Source organism: Canis lupus, chromosome 38 (genome assembly GCF_011100685.1).
Source record: "Canis lupus familiaris isolate Mischka breed German Shepherd chromosome 38, alternate assembly UU_Cfam_GSD_1.0, whole genome shotgun sequence".
Taxonomy (NCBI): Eukaryota; Metazoa; Chordata; class Mammalia; order Carnivora; family Canidae; genus Canis; species Canis lupus.
In genome coordinates this window covers 17527361-17546716 of record NC_049259.1, presented here as the reverse complement: position 1 = coordinate 17546716, position 19356 = coordinate 17527361, and the positions used below count along the sequence as shown (strand labels likewise).

Below are 19356 nucleotides of genomic sequence, written 5' to 3'. Positions count from 1 at the left end.
TGGGGGGGGGGGGGAAGGGCGGCAGATTCTTAAGTTCTCTTTCTTTTATGCCCCCTTATCCAAACCATGAAAAAGTCCTGTTGGCTCTACTTTCAAAATTCAGTCTGAGGGGTGCCTGGGTGGCTCATTCAGTTAAGTGTTTGACATCAGCTCAGGTCACGAGCCCAGGGTCCTGGGCTTGAGCACACACGTTGAGCTCCCTGCTTGGTGGGATGTCTGCTTCTCCCTCCCTCTGCCCCTTCCCTACCTCATGCGTGCTCACTCACTCGCTTCTCATTCTCTCTCAAATAATAAAATCTTTAAAAAAAAATTCAGTCCAAATACCTCTCACCCCTGCATTGCCGCATGCTGATCCAAGCCACTGTCCCCTCACTTAGATGACTGCTTGCCATCCTGTGCCCCCCCCCAGTTTCTTTTCAACATAGTGACCAGGGTGATCCTTTTAAAAAAACGGTTTTATGATTAACACATACAGTTCACACATTTAAATTGTACAATTCAGTATTTTTTCATATATTCACAGAGATGTGCAGCCATTACCACAATCTGAATTTCAAACATTTTTGCTCCCTCCCACCCCCAAATAACCCTATGCCCACTTGAGGTCACTCACTATTCCTCCCTTCGTTACCCCATTCCCTAGCCAACCACTAATCTACTTGCTATTCTGGATATTCCATGTAAGTGAATTTTATAATATACAACCTTTGTACATGACTTTTTTCCTCCAGACATAATGCTTTCAAGTTTAGCTTCATTGCAATATGTATTAGTATTTCATTCCTTTCATTTTCTTTTGTAATTTATTTTAGAACAAGAGAGTCCATGTGTGTTGGGGTGGGGGGAGGAAAAAAGAGAGAGAAGCTTACTTCACTCTGAGCAGAGTCCAGTGCCGGACTCGATCTCATGAGAGATCATGGTCTGACCCAAAATCAAGAGTTGGATGCTCAACTGACTGAGCCACCCAGGTGCCCCAGTATTTCACTCCTTTTTATTGCAAAGTAATATTCCATCACATTTTATGTATCGCTTCATCAGTTGTTAGACATCTGAGTTGTTTGCACTTTTTGGTTATGATTAATGCTGCTATGAACATTCACGTGCACACTTTTGTTGGGGATGTTGGTTGAAATTTCTCTTGGGTATGTACCTGAGAGTGGAGTTCTGGGTCATACAGTAATTGTGTTTAACCTCTTGAGGAACTACCAGATGGTTTTCCAAAGTGGCTGCACCATTTTACATCCGCTCCCTACCCCCCAGCAATCTGTGAGGGTTCCAATTTCTCCACAGGCTTGCCAGCTTTTGTTACTGTGTCTTCCTGATAAAGGCTGTGCTAGTGGTTGGGGAGTGGTATCTCATTGTGGTTTTGATTTGTATTTCCCCAGTGGCTAATGATGCAGCATGATCCTTTTAAAACACAAGCCAGATCATGTCACTTCTGTTCTGGAAACTGTAATGACTTCCCATTTCACTCAGAGAAAAGCCAAAGTCCTTATGACTGCCAGCAAGTTCTGTATGGTCTGCTCACTCCCTGTCCCCCTTTGACCTCTCTGACCTCATTTCCTGTTACTCAGATATTTGTTTTATTTTTTCCTCCAAACTCACTAGCTCCTTGTTCTTGCTTGAACAGGCCGTCTGTACTTTTGTCTGATTGCCTTTGCCTTAGCTGTTCCTTTACTCGGAAGGGTCTTTCTTCAGATACCACTATTGGTTATCCATCAAGTCTCATTTTCAGCAAGGCCTCCAGGGACTGTTTAAAATTGCAGCTCCATACCACCTCTCTCCACTTTCCAGCAGTCACTCCTGATTCCTTTTGCCTGCTCCATTCTTTTCCCACAGTACTTGCAATTTAATTATTCTATTTCTTGGTTATTGTCTCTCTACAATAGAATGTAAATTTCATGAGAGGAGGGATCTAGAACAGGGCCTAGAATACACTTATAAATTTCTTCAGTAATACACAGTTTACCCATAAATAACTTCACATGAATATCTCAAGTAGCTCTGACTAGTACAGTAAGCATTGCATCAATTAGATAATTTAGTGGAGCCAAAATAAAATCTGAGAGAAAAAAAATTAATTATTGGTTAAAAATTTAGTTTATGGACAAAGCTACTGTGCATCTATTAAACACTGGGCAAGTTTATAGGTTAGGTTCTTTTCAAAATTGTATTATAAAATGAAGGATTTGAATCCTTGGTTTTCAGACACTTGTCTGCCTCTTTTTTTTTTTTTTTAAAGATTTTATTCATTTTGAGAGAGAGGAGAGAGAGGGAATATGAGTGGGGGGACAGGGGGAGGGAGAAGCAGACTCCCTGCTGAGCATCATGAATTCCCCCCCACTCCCCACCCCACCAAAGTGGGGCTTGATTCCAGGACTTTGAGATCATGACCTGAGCCAAAGTCAGCCACTTAACTGACTGAGCCACCCAGGTGCCCCATCTGCCTCTTTTTGAATTAGCTAGGGCTTTTGTTGAAAATACAGATTCTTGATACTGAATCAGAATATTTATATTTAACAAGTGTCCTCGGTAATTCTTACACATAACTAGGTTTAAGAACAGCTGTGGTAGAAAATCTACAAATTTTCTTTAAGCTCCAGAGACTATAGTTTGGTTATTCTACAAAGGAAATCTTAACCTCTTTTTTTTTTCTGAGTTGGGAAGGTAAGTATTATGATTATACCAAACAACTATTATGTCTGTTCACAGAAAGAATTGATTTAAAATTCTCTTAAATTTACTTTTAAGGTCAATAATGGAATACTTTAAATTGGGGCAAAAGAAATAGACTTTCGCCCCCATGAAAAAGAAGGGCTCCAAGTTCTATCATCAAAGTTCTGGTGCTCTGGAGAGAAAACATACTTTATTAAAATTTGGCTGTAGCCGATGACAAATTTTAAGTTGTAGTTCTAAATATAGGTTAAGTATAGTCAGTAGTTACAGAGCTTAATGATGTCTCAGGAAACATCTAGTCTGTTGCTCTCATTTTGTGGATAATAAAGATGAGACCAAGAGCAGTGAAGAACCAAGTTTTCTGACCTTAATATTCTTGCCCCATACTAATTAAAAATTCTGTCTTCAATAGACTACCTTCTTTAGACTACTACCTTTAAAGTGGCACTAGTATAGCCATCTGGTATTTTAATTTAATTGGAAAAAAACTTTCTTGCGTAAGATAAAGTATTTAGTTTTATTGGGTGAAATAAAAAACAGTAAAATGTTGACAGGAGTGTTATTTGGGAAAATGAATTATAGGTTGTAAACAGAACAAAAATAGCATTCTTAGAAATTTGTTAAGGTACGGATTTTACATTTTTATTAGTAACTTCTGTTTTGATAGATTATTTGGAAGCTTGGAAGTGAAATTCTGTTTTATCATCCCAAAAGCAACATGGAGACTTTCAATACCTTTGCTGACAGGATGAAGAATATTGGTGTCATGAATTACTTAAAGGTGAGAATGCAGGCTTTGTGAATTTACATTTGCAATGTTCATTTTTTAAAAAATAGTTTGAGGGATAGGTAGGTAATAATGTAAAAGGCATGGAAATGGGTGAGACACCTGGATAAATAAAGGAGGCTGAAAGGAAGTCACATTTTAAAAGCCATTTGCATCTCAATTTCCTGCTGCCTACCTTGTTCTCTGAGAGAAAATACCTTCTCTTTGTATATCTCTGGCTGCCAAAACCAGTCCTTGAGAGATGGCACTTGTGTTTCATTATGGCGCTGGGCCAAATTCTAACATCTCTGCTTACGTCATTTCATTTCTCTAGGAACTGATGCCTTTGCAAAAAGGAAAGAGCTAAAATAAATTTGGAATTTGAATTTGGAAAATAGTATATATTGTGTGAGCTTAGGGTGTATAGTGTGATGACTTGATCCATGTGTATATTGTGAAATGTTTACCACATAAGGTTAACACGTCCTTCACCTCATGTATACCACTTTATTGTTGCTATGGCGAGACCATTCAAGCTCTACTGTTACAGTAACTTTCAAGTATATGATCCATTGTTACTGATTATGGTTACCATTCCATACATTAGATCTCTGGAACTTACTCATCTTTAACTGTAAGTTTGTACCTTTTGACCTACATCTCCCATTTTCTCCACCCCTTTACCACCATTCTACTCTCTCGCAGTCTGATGTTTTTAAATTCCACATGTAGGTGGTGAGATCATACAATATTTGTGTTTTTCTGACTTAATTTCACTGAACGTAATGCTCCGAGGTTCCATTCATGTTAAAATGGCAGGATTTCCTTTTTTTTTTAAATTACTGAATAATATTCCATTGTGTTTATGTAGACCTATATGACATCTTATAGACCCCAAGTTTGTTTCCATGTCTTGGCTATTGTGAATAATGCTGCAGTGAACATGAGAGTATAGAAATCTCTTCAAGATACTGGTTTCATTTCCTTTGGATATAGACCCAGAAGTAGAATTGCTAAATGATATGTAGTTCTACTTTTAGTTTTTTTGAGAAGCCTGTATATTATTTTCCTTGGTGGCTGTATTTACAGTCTCACCAACAGGGTATAGGAGTTATATTTTCTCCACATCTTAGCCAGCATTTGTTACCTCTTGTTTTGTTAATAGTGATATCTGATAAATGTGAGCTGGTATCTCATTCTGTTTTTGATTTGCATTTCCCTGATGGCTGGTGATGTTGAACAGCTTTCTATGTACTTGGCCAATTGTGTTTCTTTAGAGAAATCTCTATTTAGGTTCTCTGCCCATTTTTTAAATTGGATATTTAAAAATATATATTTAAAAAATTTTTAAATTTAAGTGATCTCCACATCCAACACGGGGCTCAAACTCAACAACTCTGAGATCAAGAGTCTCATGCTCCACTGACTGAGGCAGCCAGGTGCCCCTGGGGTTTTTTGCTGTAGAATTGTATGAATTCCTTACTTATTTTGGATATTAACTGCATATCAGATATATAACTTATAGATATTTTTTCCCGTTTCATAGACCACCTTTTCATTTTGTTGATTATTTCTCTTGCTGTACAGAAGCCTTTTAGGCTAATATAGCTTCATTTGTTGACTTTTGCTTTTGTTGCTTTTGTGCTTTTGGTGTCATATTTAAAAAAAAATCATTGCCAACACCAATGTTGAGGACCTTTTTTTCCTGTTTTCTTCTTGGAGTTTTATGATTTCATGTCTTAACATTTAAGTCTTTAATTCATTTTGAGTTAGTTTCTGTGAATAGTATAAGATACAGGACCAGTTTCATTATTTTGAGAATATCCCATTTTCCCAGCACCTTTTATTAAAGAGATTTCTTTTCTCCCTTGAGTATTCTTGGCTTCCTTGTCAAATATTAGTTGACCATAGATGTGTGGTTTTATTTCTGGGCTTTTTATTACAGGCTTTATTTGTTGGCCTGTGTGTCTGTTTTTATGTGAATGCCATACTGCTTTAATTACTATAGATTTATGATATAGTTTGAATCAGGAAGTGTGATGCCTCCAGCTTCTTTGTTCTTTCTCAGGATTGCTTTGGCTATTTGGGGTCTTTTGTGGTTCCATACACATTTTAGGATCGTTTTTTTCTATTTTTGTGAAAAATGCCACTGGACTTTTGACAGGATTATGTTGATTTTATAGATGGCTTGCATAGTATGAATATTTTAGCAATATTAACCCTAATCCATTCATAAAAATGTGTTAATATTCCTAAGGTGTAGGTGGAACTTCGTCTCCTAATTTTTTTTTTTTTTTAAATTAGAGTCTCATCCAAAAGCATTGAGATGTTTCCAGTGTTAGATATCTCCCTCTTTATGGTATATGTTTGACTAAAAGAGCACTTTTTCAATAAGATTTTAAATGCTTTACTTTTTTTCCCCCAATATCTCTACATAAAGTTATTGAAACATAGCCACACCCATTCATTTCATAGCTGCTTTTAGCATGACAGATAACTGAGTTGAGTAGTTGTGACAGAGGCCATATGGCCTGCAAAACCTAAATAGTATTCAGTGGTTCTTTTTTTGTTTTGTTTTTATTTTTCCTATTTTCCAATTTTTTTATTGCAGTAAAATACATATAACATAAAATACCTTATTTTAACGAGTATAAGTGTACAACTCAGTGGCACTAATAAACTCACAGTGTCATGTGACCATCACCAGCATTTCCAAAACTTTTTCATCATCCAAATGTAAACTTTGTACCCATTAAGCAATTACTCCCTGTTTCCTCTTCCCAACCCCTGGTAACCTCTAATCTGTTCTCTGTTTATGAATTTACCTATTCTCAGTATTTTATGTAAGTGGAATCACGTAGTATTAGTTCTTTTATGTTTAGCTTCTTTTGCTTAACATAGTATTTTCAAGATTTATTTATATTTATATTGTACAACTTTTTATGGCTTTTTTATGACTTATTAGCATTCTGTTGTCTGTACCTATCACATTTTGCTATCCATCTGTGGTTGGGTTGTTTCAACCTTTTTGCTATTGTGAATAGTGCCAGAGTGAACATTGGTATACAAGTATCTGTTTGAGAGGGATGCTGGGTGACTCAGCGGTTGAGCACCTGCCTTTGGCCCAGGGCGTGATCCTGGAGTCCTGGGATCAAGTCCTGCATCAGGCTCCCTACATGGAGCCTGCTTCTCCCTCTGCCTCTCTCTCTCTGTGTCTCTCATAAATAAATAAATAAAATCTAAAACAAAACAAAGCAAAAACAAAAGACAAGTATCTGTTTGAGTTCCTATTTTGAATTCCTTTGAGTATATACATACCTAGGAGTCGAATTGCTGGGTCATGTTTTATACAAAAATGTATATAGAAAGATGTATATAAGTAAATATAAAATATAAAAAGATTAACTCTACATTTAACTTTGCACCATCTTACATTCTCACTGCTTGCTTAATTTGAAGAAAGGTTTCCCCCAGATTAAGATTCTTATTAGAAGAAATTTTTCTGAATTTCCACTTATGTGTCACATGCTCTCTTATGATCTTATTCTCTAGTAGCCCAGGTATACTATAAGTAGAATTTAAATGGAAGCGGCTTAAGGTTCTGCTTAACGAAGAAATTTCCAACTGAGCAGTTGGAAAAAGGAATGGCCTGTCTTAATGTATGTTCCCTTCTGTTCTTTCAAGAACAAACTGGGTAGCCATTTGACTGGGGAGGGAGGGTCAAATCTTAACTATATTATTGGTTGGGTTCTTTGAAGCCCATAGAATCTATTCAATTGAAGTGAAGAAATCTGAAAGGAACCTTACTTCACACTTTAGGGTCTGAGGGTGATAATTAGGATAGGCAATGAAGCATTTCTTGTTAATAGTTTTAAAAAAAACACTTACTGCTATTTTCCAGACATATTCCTTGCTGTAGAGGGAGACAGGCATGTACATGGAATAAATTGTGGGTACAGAGTAGAAATGCCAGATGCAGTGAGAAGGCAAAAGAGGGGAATGATCAGCTCTCTAGAATCGGGAGAGTGCTGTGAGCAAATGAGTGATGCTTCAGATGAGGCTGAAAAAGCAAGTGGGTGTTACCTGGGCCTATTAGGAAAGAGGGTGAACAGGCATGGCAGGCATTGATGAGAGTTTGATAGCCCTCTATCCAGTGCTTTCGTTACTTTAAAAGTCGATTGAGTAGAAGCCAGGAGGAGTCAGCTGGACCCTCTGTGCCATCCCTATGGAACTTAAGATTTTATCCTGTAGGCAATGGGAGCCATTGAGGGGTTTTATATAAATGAGATTTCTTTGACAACCACGTGGAAGGTGGATTGTAGGGGGGACAGGGTTGAAGAAACCAGTTGAGAAATTGTTGCATTGGTTTGCGATGAAGGCCTTGAACTCTGACTTTACTCACATGATTAGCTGTACTTCCATTATTCCCCTTCTAAGTGTCCTCCCGACCTTTGTGTATTTAATCTTACTGCTTCTGTATCAGGCATTCACTTTTCCATCTGAACCAGTGCCATTCTTTGGTACTCCTTCTTAAGATGTTTTCTCTGAGCTTATGTGACATGTATAAAATCAGTCATTGATCACCTGCTATGGGCCAAAGTAGGTACTAGGTAGTATGCAAATATTATCTCATTTAGTCCTCATAACAGCCTTCTGAAGAGTTAATAATTGTTCCCTATAACCCATAAGACTCACAAAAGCAAGTAACATACTCAGGTTTATTAACTTTAGGTAGTATCTGAGCCAGGACTGTCTGTCACCAGATCACACTGTCTTCTGTAAATTTATGTAATTTAGCTTATTTACATAATGTTATTTCATGTATCTTTCCTCTTTGCTAAATTGACATTTTTGATGACAGTGTTGTTATATCATCTGTGCCTTACCAAGGTCTTAGCCTAGCATATATATTCACTGAGTTTTTGGATAATGAATATCTAATGACCTATTTGGGCTTTTTCTTATTATTGTTTCAGATCTCCTTACAACATGCATTATACCTTCTGCATCATGGAATGTTTGAAGACGCAAATAGAAATCTCAGTCATGCGGAGACATGGAGATACGGTGAAAAGTCAGCTTCCCAGGAAGTGTTAATCAATCTTATTCAGGCCTATAAAGGGCTTTTACAGTATTATACTTGGTCTAAAAACAAGATGGAATTGTCTAGGCTTGGTGAGTGAAGAGGAGTGTGCTTCTTGTGTCGATGAGACTGTTAGGATTTTTTTTTAATTAATCATCCAGTTACCCCATCCCTCCACCTCCCTCCCACAGCCCTCAGTTTGTTTCCTAGAGTTAAGAGTCTCTTATGGTTTGTCTCCCTCTCTGATTTCATATTGTTTTATTTTTCTCTCCCTTCCCCTATAATCTTCTGGTTTGTTTCTTAAATTCCACATATGAGTGAGATCATATAATTATCTTTCTCTGATTGATTTATTTCACTTAGCATAATTCTCTCTAGTTCCATCCATGGTGTTGCAAATGCAAGATTTCTTTTTTCTTTCTTTCTTTTTTTTTTTTTTTTTTTTTTTTTTTTTATGGCTGAGTAGCATTCTATTGTGTATATATACCACATCTTCTTTATCCATTCATCTGTCAATGGATATTTGGGTTATTTCCATAGTTTGGCTTTTGTGGACATTACTGCTATAAACATTGGGGTGTAGGTGCCCCTTTGGATCACTACATTGGTATCTTTGGGGTAAATACCTAGTAGTGCAATTGCTGGATCATAGAGTAGCTCTATTTTCAATTTTTTGAGGAATCTCCATACTGTTTTCCAGAGTGGCTGTACCAGTTACATTCCCACCAGCAGTGTTAAGAGGGTTCCCCTTTCTCCAAATCCTCACCAACATCTGTTGTTTTTCCTGACTTGTTAATTTTAGCCATTGTGTGGTAGTATCTCATTGTGGTTTAGATTTGCATTTCCCTGATGCTGAGTGATGTTGAACATATTTTCATGTGTGTTGGCCATTTGTATGTCTTCTTTGGAGAAATGCCTATTCATGTCTTCTGCTCATTTCTTGATTGGATTATTTATTCTTTGGATGTTGAGTTTGGTAAGTTCTTTATAGATTTTGGATACTAGCCCTTTATTTGAGAAGACATTTGCAAATATCTTCTCCCATTCTGTCAGTTGTCTTTTGGTTTTGTTTGCTGTGCAAAAAAGCCTTTTATCTGGATGAAGTTCCAATAGTTCATTTTTGCCTTTGTTTCCCTTGCCTTTGGAGAGAGATCCCTAGTAAGCAGTTGCTGCGGCTAAGGTCACAGAGATTGCTGCCTGTGTTCTCCTTTAGGATTTTGATGGATTCCTGTCTCTACATTTAGCTAAGTCTTTCATCCATTTTGAGTCTATTTTTATGTATGGTGTAAGAAAATGGTCCAGTTTCATTCTTCTGCCTGTGGCTGTCCAATTTTCCCAATGCCATTTGTTGAAGAGTATCTTTTTTCCATTGGATATTTTTTCCTGCTTCATTGAAGAATAGTTGACCATAGAGTGGAGGGTTCATTTCTGGATTCTCTATTCTGTTCCATTGATCTATATGTCTGTTTCTTGTGCCAGTACCATACTGCCTTGATGGTTACAACTTTATGATAGAGCTTGAAGTCTGGAATTTTGATGCCACCAGCTTTGGTTTTCCTTTTCTTTCTTTTTTTTTTTTTATTTTTTTTTATTTATGATAGTCACACACACAGAGAGAGAGAGAGAGAGAGGCAGAGACATAGGCAGAGGGAGAAGCAGGCTCCTCGCAGGGACCCCAGTGTGGGACTTGATCCAGATTCCGGGATCACGCCCTGAGCTGAAGGCAGATGCACAACCGCTGAGCTTCCAGGCGTCCCTGATGTAAAATTCTTGATCATCCTTTGTAGTATTTCTGTTTTTATCAAACTTTTCAGACATAAATTAGATAATTCATAAATTAAGTCCATCTTAGATTTATTGCTTTTTAAAATTATTTCTAAGAAAGGTTGCAAATTTGTTTCATTAGATATTGCATATAAGAAGTATTTCTTCCCATACGTTTAGAATGGAGTTTAGTTTATGATTTTTTTTTATGATGTTTATTTATTTGCATGTCATCCTTGTACAGGGGCCATGCTAATCTCTGTGTCATTCCAATTTTAGTACATGTGCTGCCGAAGTGAGCACAAGATGTTTATTTATTTTTAAGTAATCTCTGCACTCACTGTGGTGCTCGAACCCATGACCCTGAGATCAAGAGTCTCATGCTCTTCTGACTGAGCCAGCCAAGTGCCCCTGCTTTATAATGTTATTCATCAGAATAACATGCTTAGAGAATAGGATAAGGTAAAATTATTTTATTTCTATACAAAGGTCATAACAGTTTTCTTGATTGACCACACCAAGATTGGTTGTGTGTCCTTATTTCTCAAACAGAGTTCCTTTTCTCTTACTTCCCATGGTGGTGTTATCCTCCTCTATCCACAGATTTGTATTTGATTCTCTGCATTTTCCTTGTTTTGTATAGTTTTTCTCCATTGCATCTCTAGAACGAACCCTTTTCATTTTCTCATCCTCCATCCAAATCTCAGTCCCTATATATATTGGGTCATAAGTATGAGCAGTGATTCCATATTAACCTTATGTTTGATAAGTAGTATTTCCTCTGTCTCCTGGGCATGTAGCTTTACTAATCTTAAAATTCCTTTCCCTCTGAGTAGGCTCTCTCCCAGGACGCTTCTGATATGCTATCTTATGATAAGCTTGCCTCCTCATCTAGAATGCCATCTGCCCTGCAGGACTCATTAGACCTGTGATTTCCATGCCACAAACCTCATATGTCAGCTGCATGTTCAACCCATATTGTTCAGTTCTTTCTCTCTTTTTAATTATCCAAGTTTTTTCATGTCTATTTTATGTTGTATTTCTTCTAGATTAATTGGTCTTCTGAGGTCACAGATCTCTCATGTTTTCTGTTAACATTCTGTTAACCTTTCCATAATGCTTGGTGTAATATTTCTTTTAAAAAAGGCTTGTTGATATATTTTTTTTTTGGCTTGTTGATATTAATTGATTGGATGAGTTTTAAAATCAATATTTACCTTTTTCTTACACCTGGGTGGGTAGAACTCAAGCAAACATTGATGACTAAAGCAGTTGGAACATGGCATTTGTACTGTCTCTTCCATGGGCAGATGATTCAGTACCTTTCTGCAGCTGACACTTTGTTCTGTAACAAGAGATAAAGATGGAGTAATGTGTGGAGCCCTTTAGATTATCTTTAACCTTGAATGTCTGTTTAATAAGAGAAAAAGGTTAGGACTAGTTCTGTATAACCAGACTCATGAGAACATAACACATGAATGTATGCTCAGTGTTGGCTTGGGATTTTTCTCATGGCTATGGCCTGTCCTGCTTGGGTTTCATGCACTTGGTGACTGGAAATCCCCCTTCCATGGTAAATTCACACTCAACTTATTCTGACTCAGGGGTCTGCCTTTTTTTTTTTTTTTTTTTAATCTCTTTCTTTATAGTTCCTTACCTACTTTCCCTTTATGATTTCATTTCCAAATCCATATTTATATTTATTTAGTTGAGCCTCTGGGAAGAGAACACCAGTGCCTTTCATGGGAGGGGAGAGCTGGGTTTTTTTGGCCAAAAAGTGGCCAAAAATAAAAAGATTTTGTTTCTATCAGCTGTCTCTTTTTTTTTTTTTAATTTATTTATTCATGAGAGACACAGAGACAGAGAGAGAGGCAGAGACACAGGCAGAAGGAGAAGCAGGCTGCATGCAGGGAGCCCTACATGGGACTCGATCCTGGGTCTCCAGGATCACACCCTGGGCTGAAGGCAGTGCTAAACCGCTGAGCCATCTGGGCTGCTCTATTAGCTGTCTCTTTTGAAGGACTAACTTTCCTTCTAAACCTTTAATAGTGTGAAACATAACACGAAAAAAAGTATATAAAACAAATGCGTGATAAGATGAATAATTTAAAACAAATATCAGCGTAGCTACCAGCTAGATTCATCCTTGAATTTCCCCGTGTGTGCACTTCCTCCCGTTCTGTCCTTTGGGGGGCGGGGAGTGGGGAAAGTTTGTGAAGAATTAGTTTTATTCTTTAAATATTTAATATTATAAATTATTCTTTAAAAGTCTCTGTTAGAATTTATTAGCAAAGCCATTGGAGCCTGAACTTTCCTTGTGGATAGTTTGTTGATTGCTTTTACCGTCAGCAAAGCCCTCAGTACTGAATAACTTTGAAAAATCTTTTATCTTTGGACAGATAAAGAGGATTATGCTTACAACACAGCATTCCAGAATATGCTCAACCACAGCGGGAAGATGTCTGTAAACCTTTGTACATTGATTCAAACTCCTGGAGTTTGGGACCCTTTTGTGAAGAGTTATGTAGAGGCAAGTAGGCTTCGTATAAAGTTTTCTTAGTTTCATTTTGTTGTAAACCGTATCTTTATTGATCAAAAGGCAACTAAACGGAGAAAATTGTTTTTTTTTAAATTTTCTATTTTTAAAAGATTTATTTATTTATTCGTGAGAGACTTACAGAGAGAGGCAGAGACACAGGCAGGATCCCCACAGGGAGCCCGATGTGGGACTCGAACCCGGGACCCTGGGATCGTGCCCTGGGCCAAAAGCAGACGTTCAGCTGCTGAACCACCCAGGCGTCCCGAGAAAATTGTTTTTAAAAAAGAGAGAGGGATCCCTGGGTGGCGCAGCGGTTTGGCGCCTGCCTTTGGCCCAGGGCGCGATCCTGGAGACCCGGGATCGAATCCCACGTCGGGCTCCCGGTGCATGGAGCCTGCTTCTCCCTCTGCCTGTGTCTCTGCCTCTCTCTCTCTCTCTCTCTGTGTGTGACTATCATAAATAAATAAAAATTAAAAAAAAAAGTCATGATCAAATACAGTTTTAAAAAAAAAAAAAATAAAAAAATAAAGAGAGGGGCGCCTGGCTGGCTCAGTCAGTGGAGAATACAACTCTTAATCTCTGGGTTGTGAGTTTAAGCCCCGTGTTGGGTATAGAGATTGCCTAAATTAAAATCTTTAAATAAATAAATAAACAAAAATGTTTTAAAAATTAAAAAAAGAAACTATGTCTCTTTTTGGTCTGAATAATTTTTATTTTACTAATATACTGTAAATGTTACTGTTTTTTTTTTTTTTTTTCCTTCGCCACTGGGTAATGTGTCATGGTCAAATAGTTATAAATAGCAATATAGTTTATAAATATTCATCCTATATAATTCTTAATAAACTTAGAAGAAAAGCAGGGAGATATTTTATGATTTAGTGGAATAGAGAAGACCAGGGGCCAAAAATCTGAAAATAGGTCATAATTTGTGGGATGAAGACTAATGGCTTTTAAGAAGTTTAGAGTGCGCTGCCGTGTCATCCCCGAGTTCGTGTGAAAGGACAGGGAGCCGTGGCAGGGGCACTAGGCATAAGCCTTCAAAATAATTGGCTTTCTGGAAGTTTCATGAATGCTACCATGATATTTATGTTGTCAAAAGATAATCTCTGAAACCACATGCCAGTGAATTGGAATTCCCACGTACGGATGGGAACGAAAGGAGAGGGGTTCTAGTTCCCATGCACTCCGTTTGTGGCTGCAGTTTTGTCGGGCCTGAGGTCAGTTGCTTCATGTGGTCTTTTTCAGTTGCTAGTGTGCCCTGCTTGGAGGACTTTATTTCTTATAGGAATAGTTCCTAGGTTGAAGTTGCTGCATTTTTCAGTAACAAAAATGTGGTAAGGAAGAAATGGAAACCCATGTAGGCCTTTGTTGTAAGTAATCTGTGTTCCACAGAAGTTGTAACATTCTGGTGAAAGCAAAAACTGGCATGACTGTTGTTCCCTTTATAGTAAGTACTGTTTGTCATTTTAATGAATTTTTGTACCCCTCAAGAAAGTCGTGTATTATCTTTCATACAGTTGTTTTCAAGAATTTAGCCAAGACCTTATGACTTATTTTATATAGATGCTGGAATTCTATGGAGATCGAGATGAAGCCCGAGAGGTACTCACCAATTATGCCTATGATGAAAAGTTCCCATCAAATCCAAATGCTCATATCTACTTATACAACTTTCTAAAGAGAGAGAAGGCACCGAGAGAGAAACTGATAAGCGTGCTTAAGGTATAAAATGTTCATTTCAAAGTTTGAACAGGGTTGGGGATCTACTTTAAAATATCCTTAGGGCTGCTTGGCTGGATCAGTTGGTGGAGCATGAAACACTTGATCTCAGGATCATGAATTTGAGCCCCGTGTTAGGTGTAGAGATTACTAAAGAAAAAAAAAAAGTAAAATTTGAAACATCCTTAGGTCATGCTTTCCAACTTTCAAATTCTAGCATTCATAGAAAATGACTGTGTGTGTGCCCTGAGGTGGACAGAGCAGGCTGTGGCCCTCCACTGTCATTCTCTACCACTCTGTCCAAGTGAGCCTGAGAGCAAAGGGTCAGAATTTTGGAAACCCTTTGCCACCCTTGTGGGAAAGTTCTGCTTTGATATTTTTTGAAAATCAGCTTTATTGAAATTTAATTTACATATAGTAAGACTTATTTTAAATATACACTTGAATGCATTAAAATTTTTTTTTAATTTTTATTTATTTATTTAGAGAAGGAATGGGGGTAGGGAGAGAAAGAATCTCTCCCTGTGTGGAGCCTGATGTAGGGCTGAATCTCACGACTCTGAGACCACAACCTAGGCTGAAATCAGGAGTCAGATACCTAGGCGACTGTGCCACCCCTGGGGCCCCAGGGAAAAAAAAATTTTTTTTAAGACTTTATATATTTATTCATGAGAGACACAGGGAGACAGAAAGAGACACAGGCAGAGGGAAAAGCAGGCTCCATGCAGGGAGCCCGATGTGGGTCTCGATTCCGGGTCTCCAGGATCACGCCCTGGGCTGAAGGCAGCATTAAACAGCCACCTGGGCTACCCAAAAAATTCTTATCTAACAGTCTTCTTTTAAAAAGTCCATTAGCTGGGGTGCCTGGCTGGCTCAGTTGGTGGAGTATTAGGGTTGTGAATTTGAGCCAGACACTGGGTATAGAAATTACTTAAAAATAAAGCCTTAAAAAAAGATTCCATTAGCTCTAACGTATACTTATGTATTTATAAAGTTGATGTTATCAAAACTTCATATGTGGAAACTATACATTTTAAAGTTTTCAACAGGCTTTATTTCACTGGATAATATTTTTAAAGTTGGTATTTTAATGTCCAAGACTTATTTTTACCCATTTTGCAACAAAATATTGAGTATAGTTATTAACAAAATAAAAAGCAAGTTGGTGACTTCCTAAATTTAGATTGTAAATCACTAATGGTATTTTTGAAAATATTTTAATAAAAAATGTAACAGGGGCCCTGCTGGTTCAGTCAGTAGAGCCTGTGACTCTTGATTTCAGGGTCGTGGGTATGAGCCGTACATTGGGTGTAGAGATTACGCAAAAATAATATCTTTAAAAAAATGTAACAGAAAACAACTATATTGAATACTTAATTAGGTTCAAGATAAAATGGATTTAGGGAACTTCTGTTTTCTTTTTTTCTCTTTCTTTTGTATATTTTTTTATTGGAGTTCAATTTGCCAACATACAGTATAACACCCAGTGCTCATCTCCGTTTTCCTATTTTAAAATGCAGTGTTTGAAATTAAGAACTCAGTAGATGGGTTTGATAGCTGATTGAACATAGCAGAAGGGGGTAAATGAACTGTATAAAAAATATCAGGCCAAAGCCCAGAAAGCAGAAAGGATAAAAGGGTGTACAGAGAACTCGGTTAAGGTTCCAGGGAGAGGAGAGAGAACAGGGCAAAAGCAGATACACAGAACCAATATTTGAAGAGCTAAAGGCTAAGAATTCTCCAAAACTAACTAAAGACTATTATGGTTCTGATAATGTTCTAGTTTTTGATCTGGGTGCTGATTATATGAGTGCGTATAACTTTTTAAGAGTGTGTTGAATGGCACACACAATTTATTTACTGCAGAATTCTATAAATCATAAGACAAATGTGATTTCATAGGAACTGAGGTTTAAAAATACTCTTTGATATTGGTATATTGATTGTGATTGATCTTCACTTAAAAGAGTAATTAATAAAATTAATAAAATTTATCTTTCATTTTGTAGGAAATAATTTCACTCTAAGGTCAAAGGAGCCCAGCAAGCAGACAGAATAAATTGATTTCTAATGAGAAATATATTGAAATGAAAAATATGATTTTACTTTAAATCATGTTTTATGTATTCATAAAAATAGTCTTTCTTGGGTTGCCTGGGTGGCCCAGTTGGTTAAACATCTGCCTTCAGCTCAGGTCATGATCTCAGGGTCCCGGGAATCGTGCCCTGTATTGGGCTCTCTGCTTAGCAGGGAGTCTGCTTCTCCCTTTCCACTGCTTCCTCCCCCTGCTCATGCTCATGCTCTGTCTCTCTCTCTCTCAAATAAATAAGTAAATAAAGAAAAATGAAATATATGTGTGTATGTGTATAGTATTTCTTATTCTTAGAAGAATAAGAATTTTTTTTAAAGATTTTATTTATTAATGAGAGACAGAGAGAGAGAGAGAGAGAAAGAGAAGCAGAGACATAGGCAGAGGGAGAAGCAGGTTCCATGAAGGGAGCCTGATGTGGGACTTGATCCCGGGACCCAGGACACGCCCCGGGCCAAAGGCAGGTGCTAAACTGCTGAGCCACCCAAGGATCCCCCATAAAAAGGTTTTAAAAACCTTTAATTTCTCCCTATTGTGTAAAATGATAAATGGTAGAATGGTGAAAATATTTTCTTGAACACTCTTACTGGGCTGTGTTCCTGAACACAATCTTCCAAAGTAGCCACCCCTGTTTTTTTGGGCTTTTTTTTTTTTTTTTTTAAGATTTATTTATTCATGAGAGACACAGAGAGAGAGGTAGAGACACAGGCAGGGGGAGAAACAGGCTCCATGCAGGGAGCCCAACGTGGGACTTGATCCCGGGACTCCAGGATCATGCCCTGGGCTGAGGGCAGGTGCCAAACTGCTAAGCTACCCAGGGATCCCTTTTTTGGGCTTTTTAATTTATATAAATAACCTGTGACATTTTGTGATCAATAAATATTTATTGTCTTTTCTCTGTGATTTTGATTCTTTCTTTCCTTTTTTTTGCTCTCTATCTAGGCTTCTCAAATAAATTAAGTTTTTAATGTGGTAGACAATATAAAAATGTATAAGGAATAAATAAAAAGTTCCTGTCTACTTCTCCTACCCTCCCCCTGACTATCTTGTTATTAACAGGGATTTTCTTCTTTTAAAGATTTTACTTATTTATTTGAGAGCGAAAATGAGAGATCACAGAGGGAGAGGTAAACTCCTCACTGAACAGGGAGCCCAACATGGGGCTCGATACCACTACACTGGGATCATGACCTGAGCCCAAGGTAGATGCTTAACCGACTTAAGCCACCCAGGCACCCCTAGAACACCTTTCTGTACCCAAGTTAAAGGTGGACAAAAGCAAGATATCTTTTTAAATCCTTGATTGATTTACTGAGGGTTTATTAGATAGTAAGAACTATATTTGAAAGTAAAATGAAATTTGGGAAATGCTTTTATAACGTATCAAAATTATGATTATTTTTTTCTTTTAGATTTTGTATCAGATTGTACCATCTCATAAACTGATGTTAGAATTTCATAGGTTACTGAGAAAATCAGGTAAATAGTTTTTGTTTTATATCTCTTTGTGTAGACAAGCTATAGACTAGCAGACTGTGTCCAGTGGGGCAAATCCACCCGTCACCTGTTTTATAAATCGAGTTCTATTGAAGCATTTTTGTGTTGTCTATGGCTGCTTTTGCACGACAACAGCAGAGTTGTGTAGTTGTGACAAAGACCATATGGCTCACAGAGCTGAAATGTTTACTTTCTGTCCCTTTATAGGAAGAGTTGGCTGACCCATGCTATAGAAATTAGGCAATAGTTAGCACAAGATAAATGGCTTCAATTTATATAATTCACCTTTGAATCTCTATTGCATTTCAGTTCAATATAAAAAAAGAACATACTTGTTCATAGAAGGAAGTCAGCTTAAGTCCAGTGGTACTCGGGCTACGTCAGTCCGTCTCCTGTTAGAAGAGAACATATATGAAATGCCCAAACAGGGCCGGTTCCTTAAATAATGTCCTCCCTCAGTAGAATATAGTAGAATGATTTAGAAATCAGACCCACCACTCTAACTTTCATTAGCAGGGACTAAATTACTGAATTTTCAGATTTATCACAGCAAAATATGAGCATAATGAATTATTTTAAACTGTTAACCAAACTAGAAGGCTTACAACTCAGTAATATTTTATCAACTGAATATGTATTTTTAGCCTTGTGCACTTCAATACCTCGTGTAAACTCTTTAATTGTTCTGCCCATTGCAGACAAAGAAGACCACCGTAAACTGGCATTGGAGGTATTATTTGGAGTCTTAGATTTTGCTGGATGCACGAAAAATATAACTGCTTGGAAATATTTGGCAAAATATCTGAGACAGACTTTAATGGAGTAAGTAAAAGACACAGTATTTATTCCTGGATCAGTGTCAATAAAATTTCCCAGTATTTTAGCTAATATTTCTCAGTGTTTAAGTTCTTTGCTTATGTTTTTAGATTTCTTGAACTGTGTCTTCAGCTGTTCTGAGTATATCAGAAGCAAGAAAATACAGTCCCAAGTAAAACATGCAAAAATTCTATTAAGATATTTTATGCTGTCAAAATAAGTACTGTACCTTACCGCTGAAGTACTAGGGAATATGTATGTTTTCAAGTTGGAAATAGTGGCAAAAACCGGTCATTCCCAGTCTTCGCTAGACTCTTTGTAAAGCTCTTGGTGACCTGTGTGTCGTCATCTTACAAGACCACATAGGAAGCAGCTTTTCTCCCAGCTGTTTTTCAGTAATTTTT

At 37.4% G+C, this 19356-nt stretch overlaps 1 protein-coding gene and 1 non-coding gene across 5 annotated transcripts in view; one reads left to right on the top strand and one right to left on the bottom strand.

The window, feature by feature from the left end:
- The window catches only part of TAF1A (TATA-box binding protein associated factor, RNA polymerase I subunit A), a 31513-nt gene that overhangs the window by 7105 nt on the left and 5052 nt on the right, over positions 1–19356 (top strand). For all 4 annotated transcript variants that reach the window (XM_038586192.1, XM_038586194.1, XM_038586195.1 and 1 more), the window contains 6 exons: positions 3344–3457; positions 8419–8617; positions 12689–12819; positions 14395–14553; positions 18052–18118; positions 18835–18958. In XM_038586192.1, the coding sequence (XP_038442120.1) occupies positions 3344–3457; positions 8419–8617; positions 12689–12819; positions 14395–14553; positions 18052–18118; positions 18835–18958 (794 nt within the window). The remainder of the gene's footprint in view (positions 1–3343; positions 3458–8418; positions 8618–12688; positions 12820–14394; positions 14554–18051; positions 18119–18834; positions 18959–19356) is intronic.
- On the bottom strand, positions 10488–10592 carry LOC119868096. Its single transcript, XR_005385867.1, has one exon. It is a non-coding gene; the product is annotated as a U6 spliceosomal RNA (small nuclear RNA).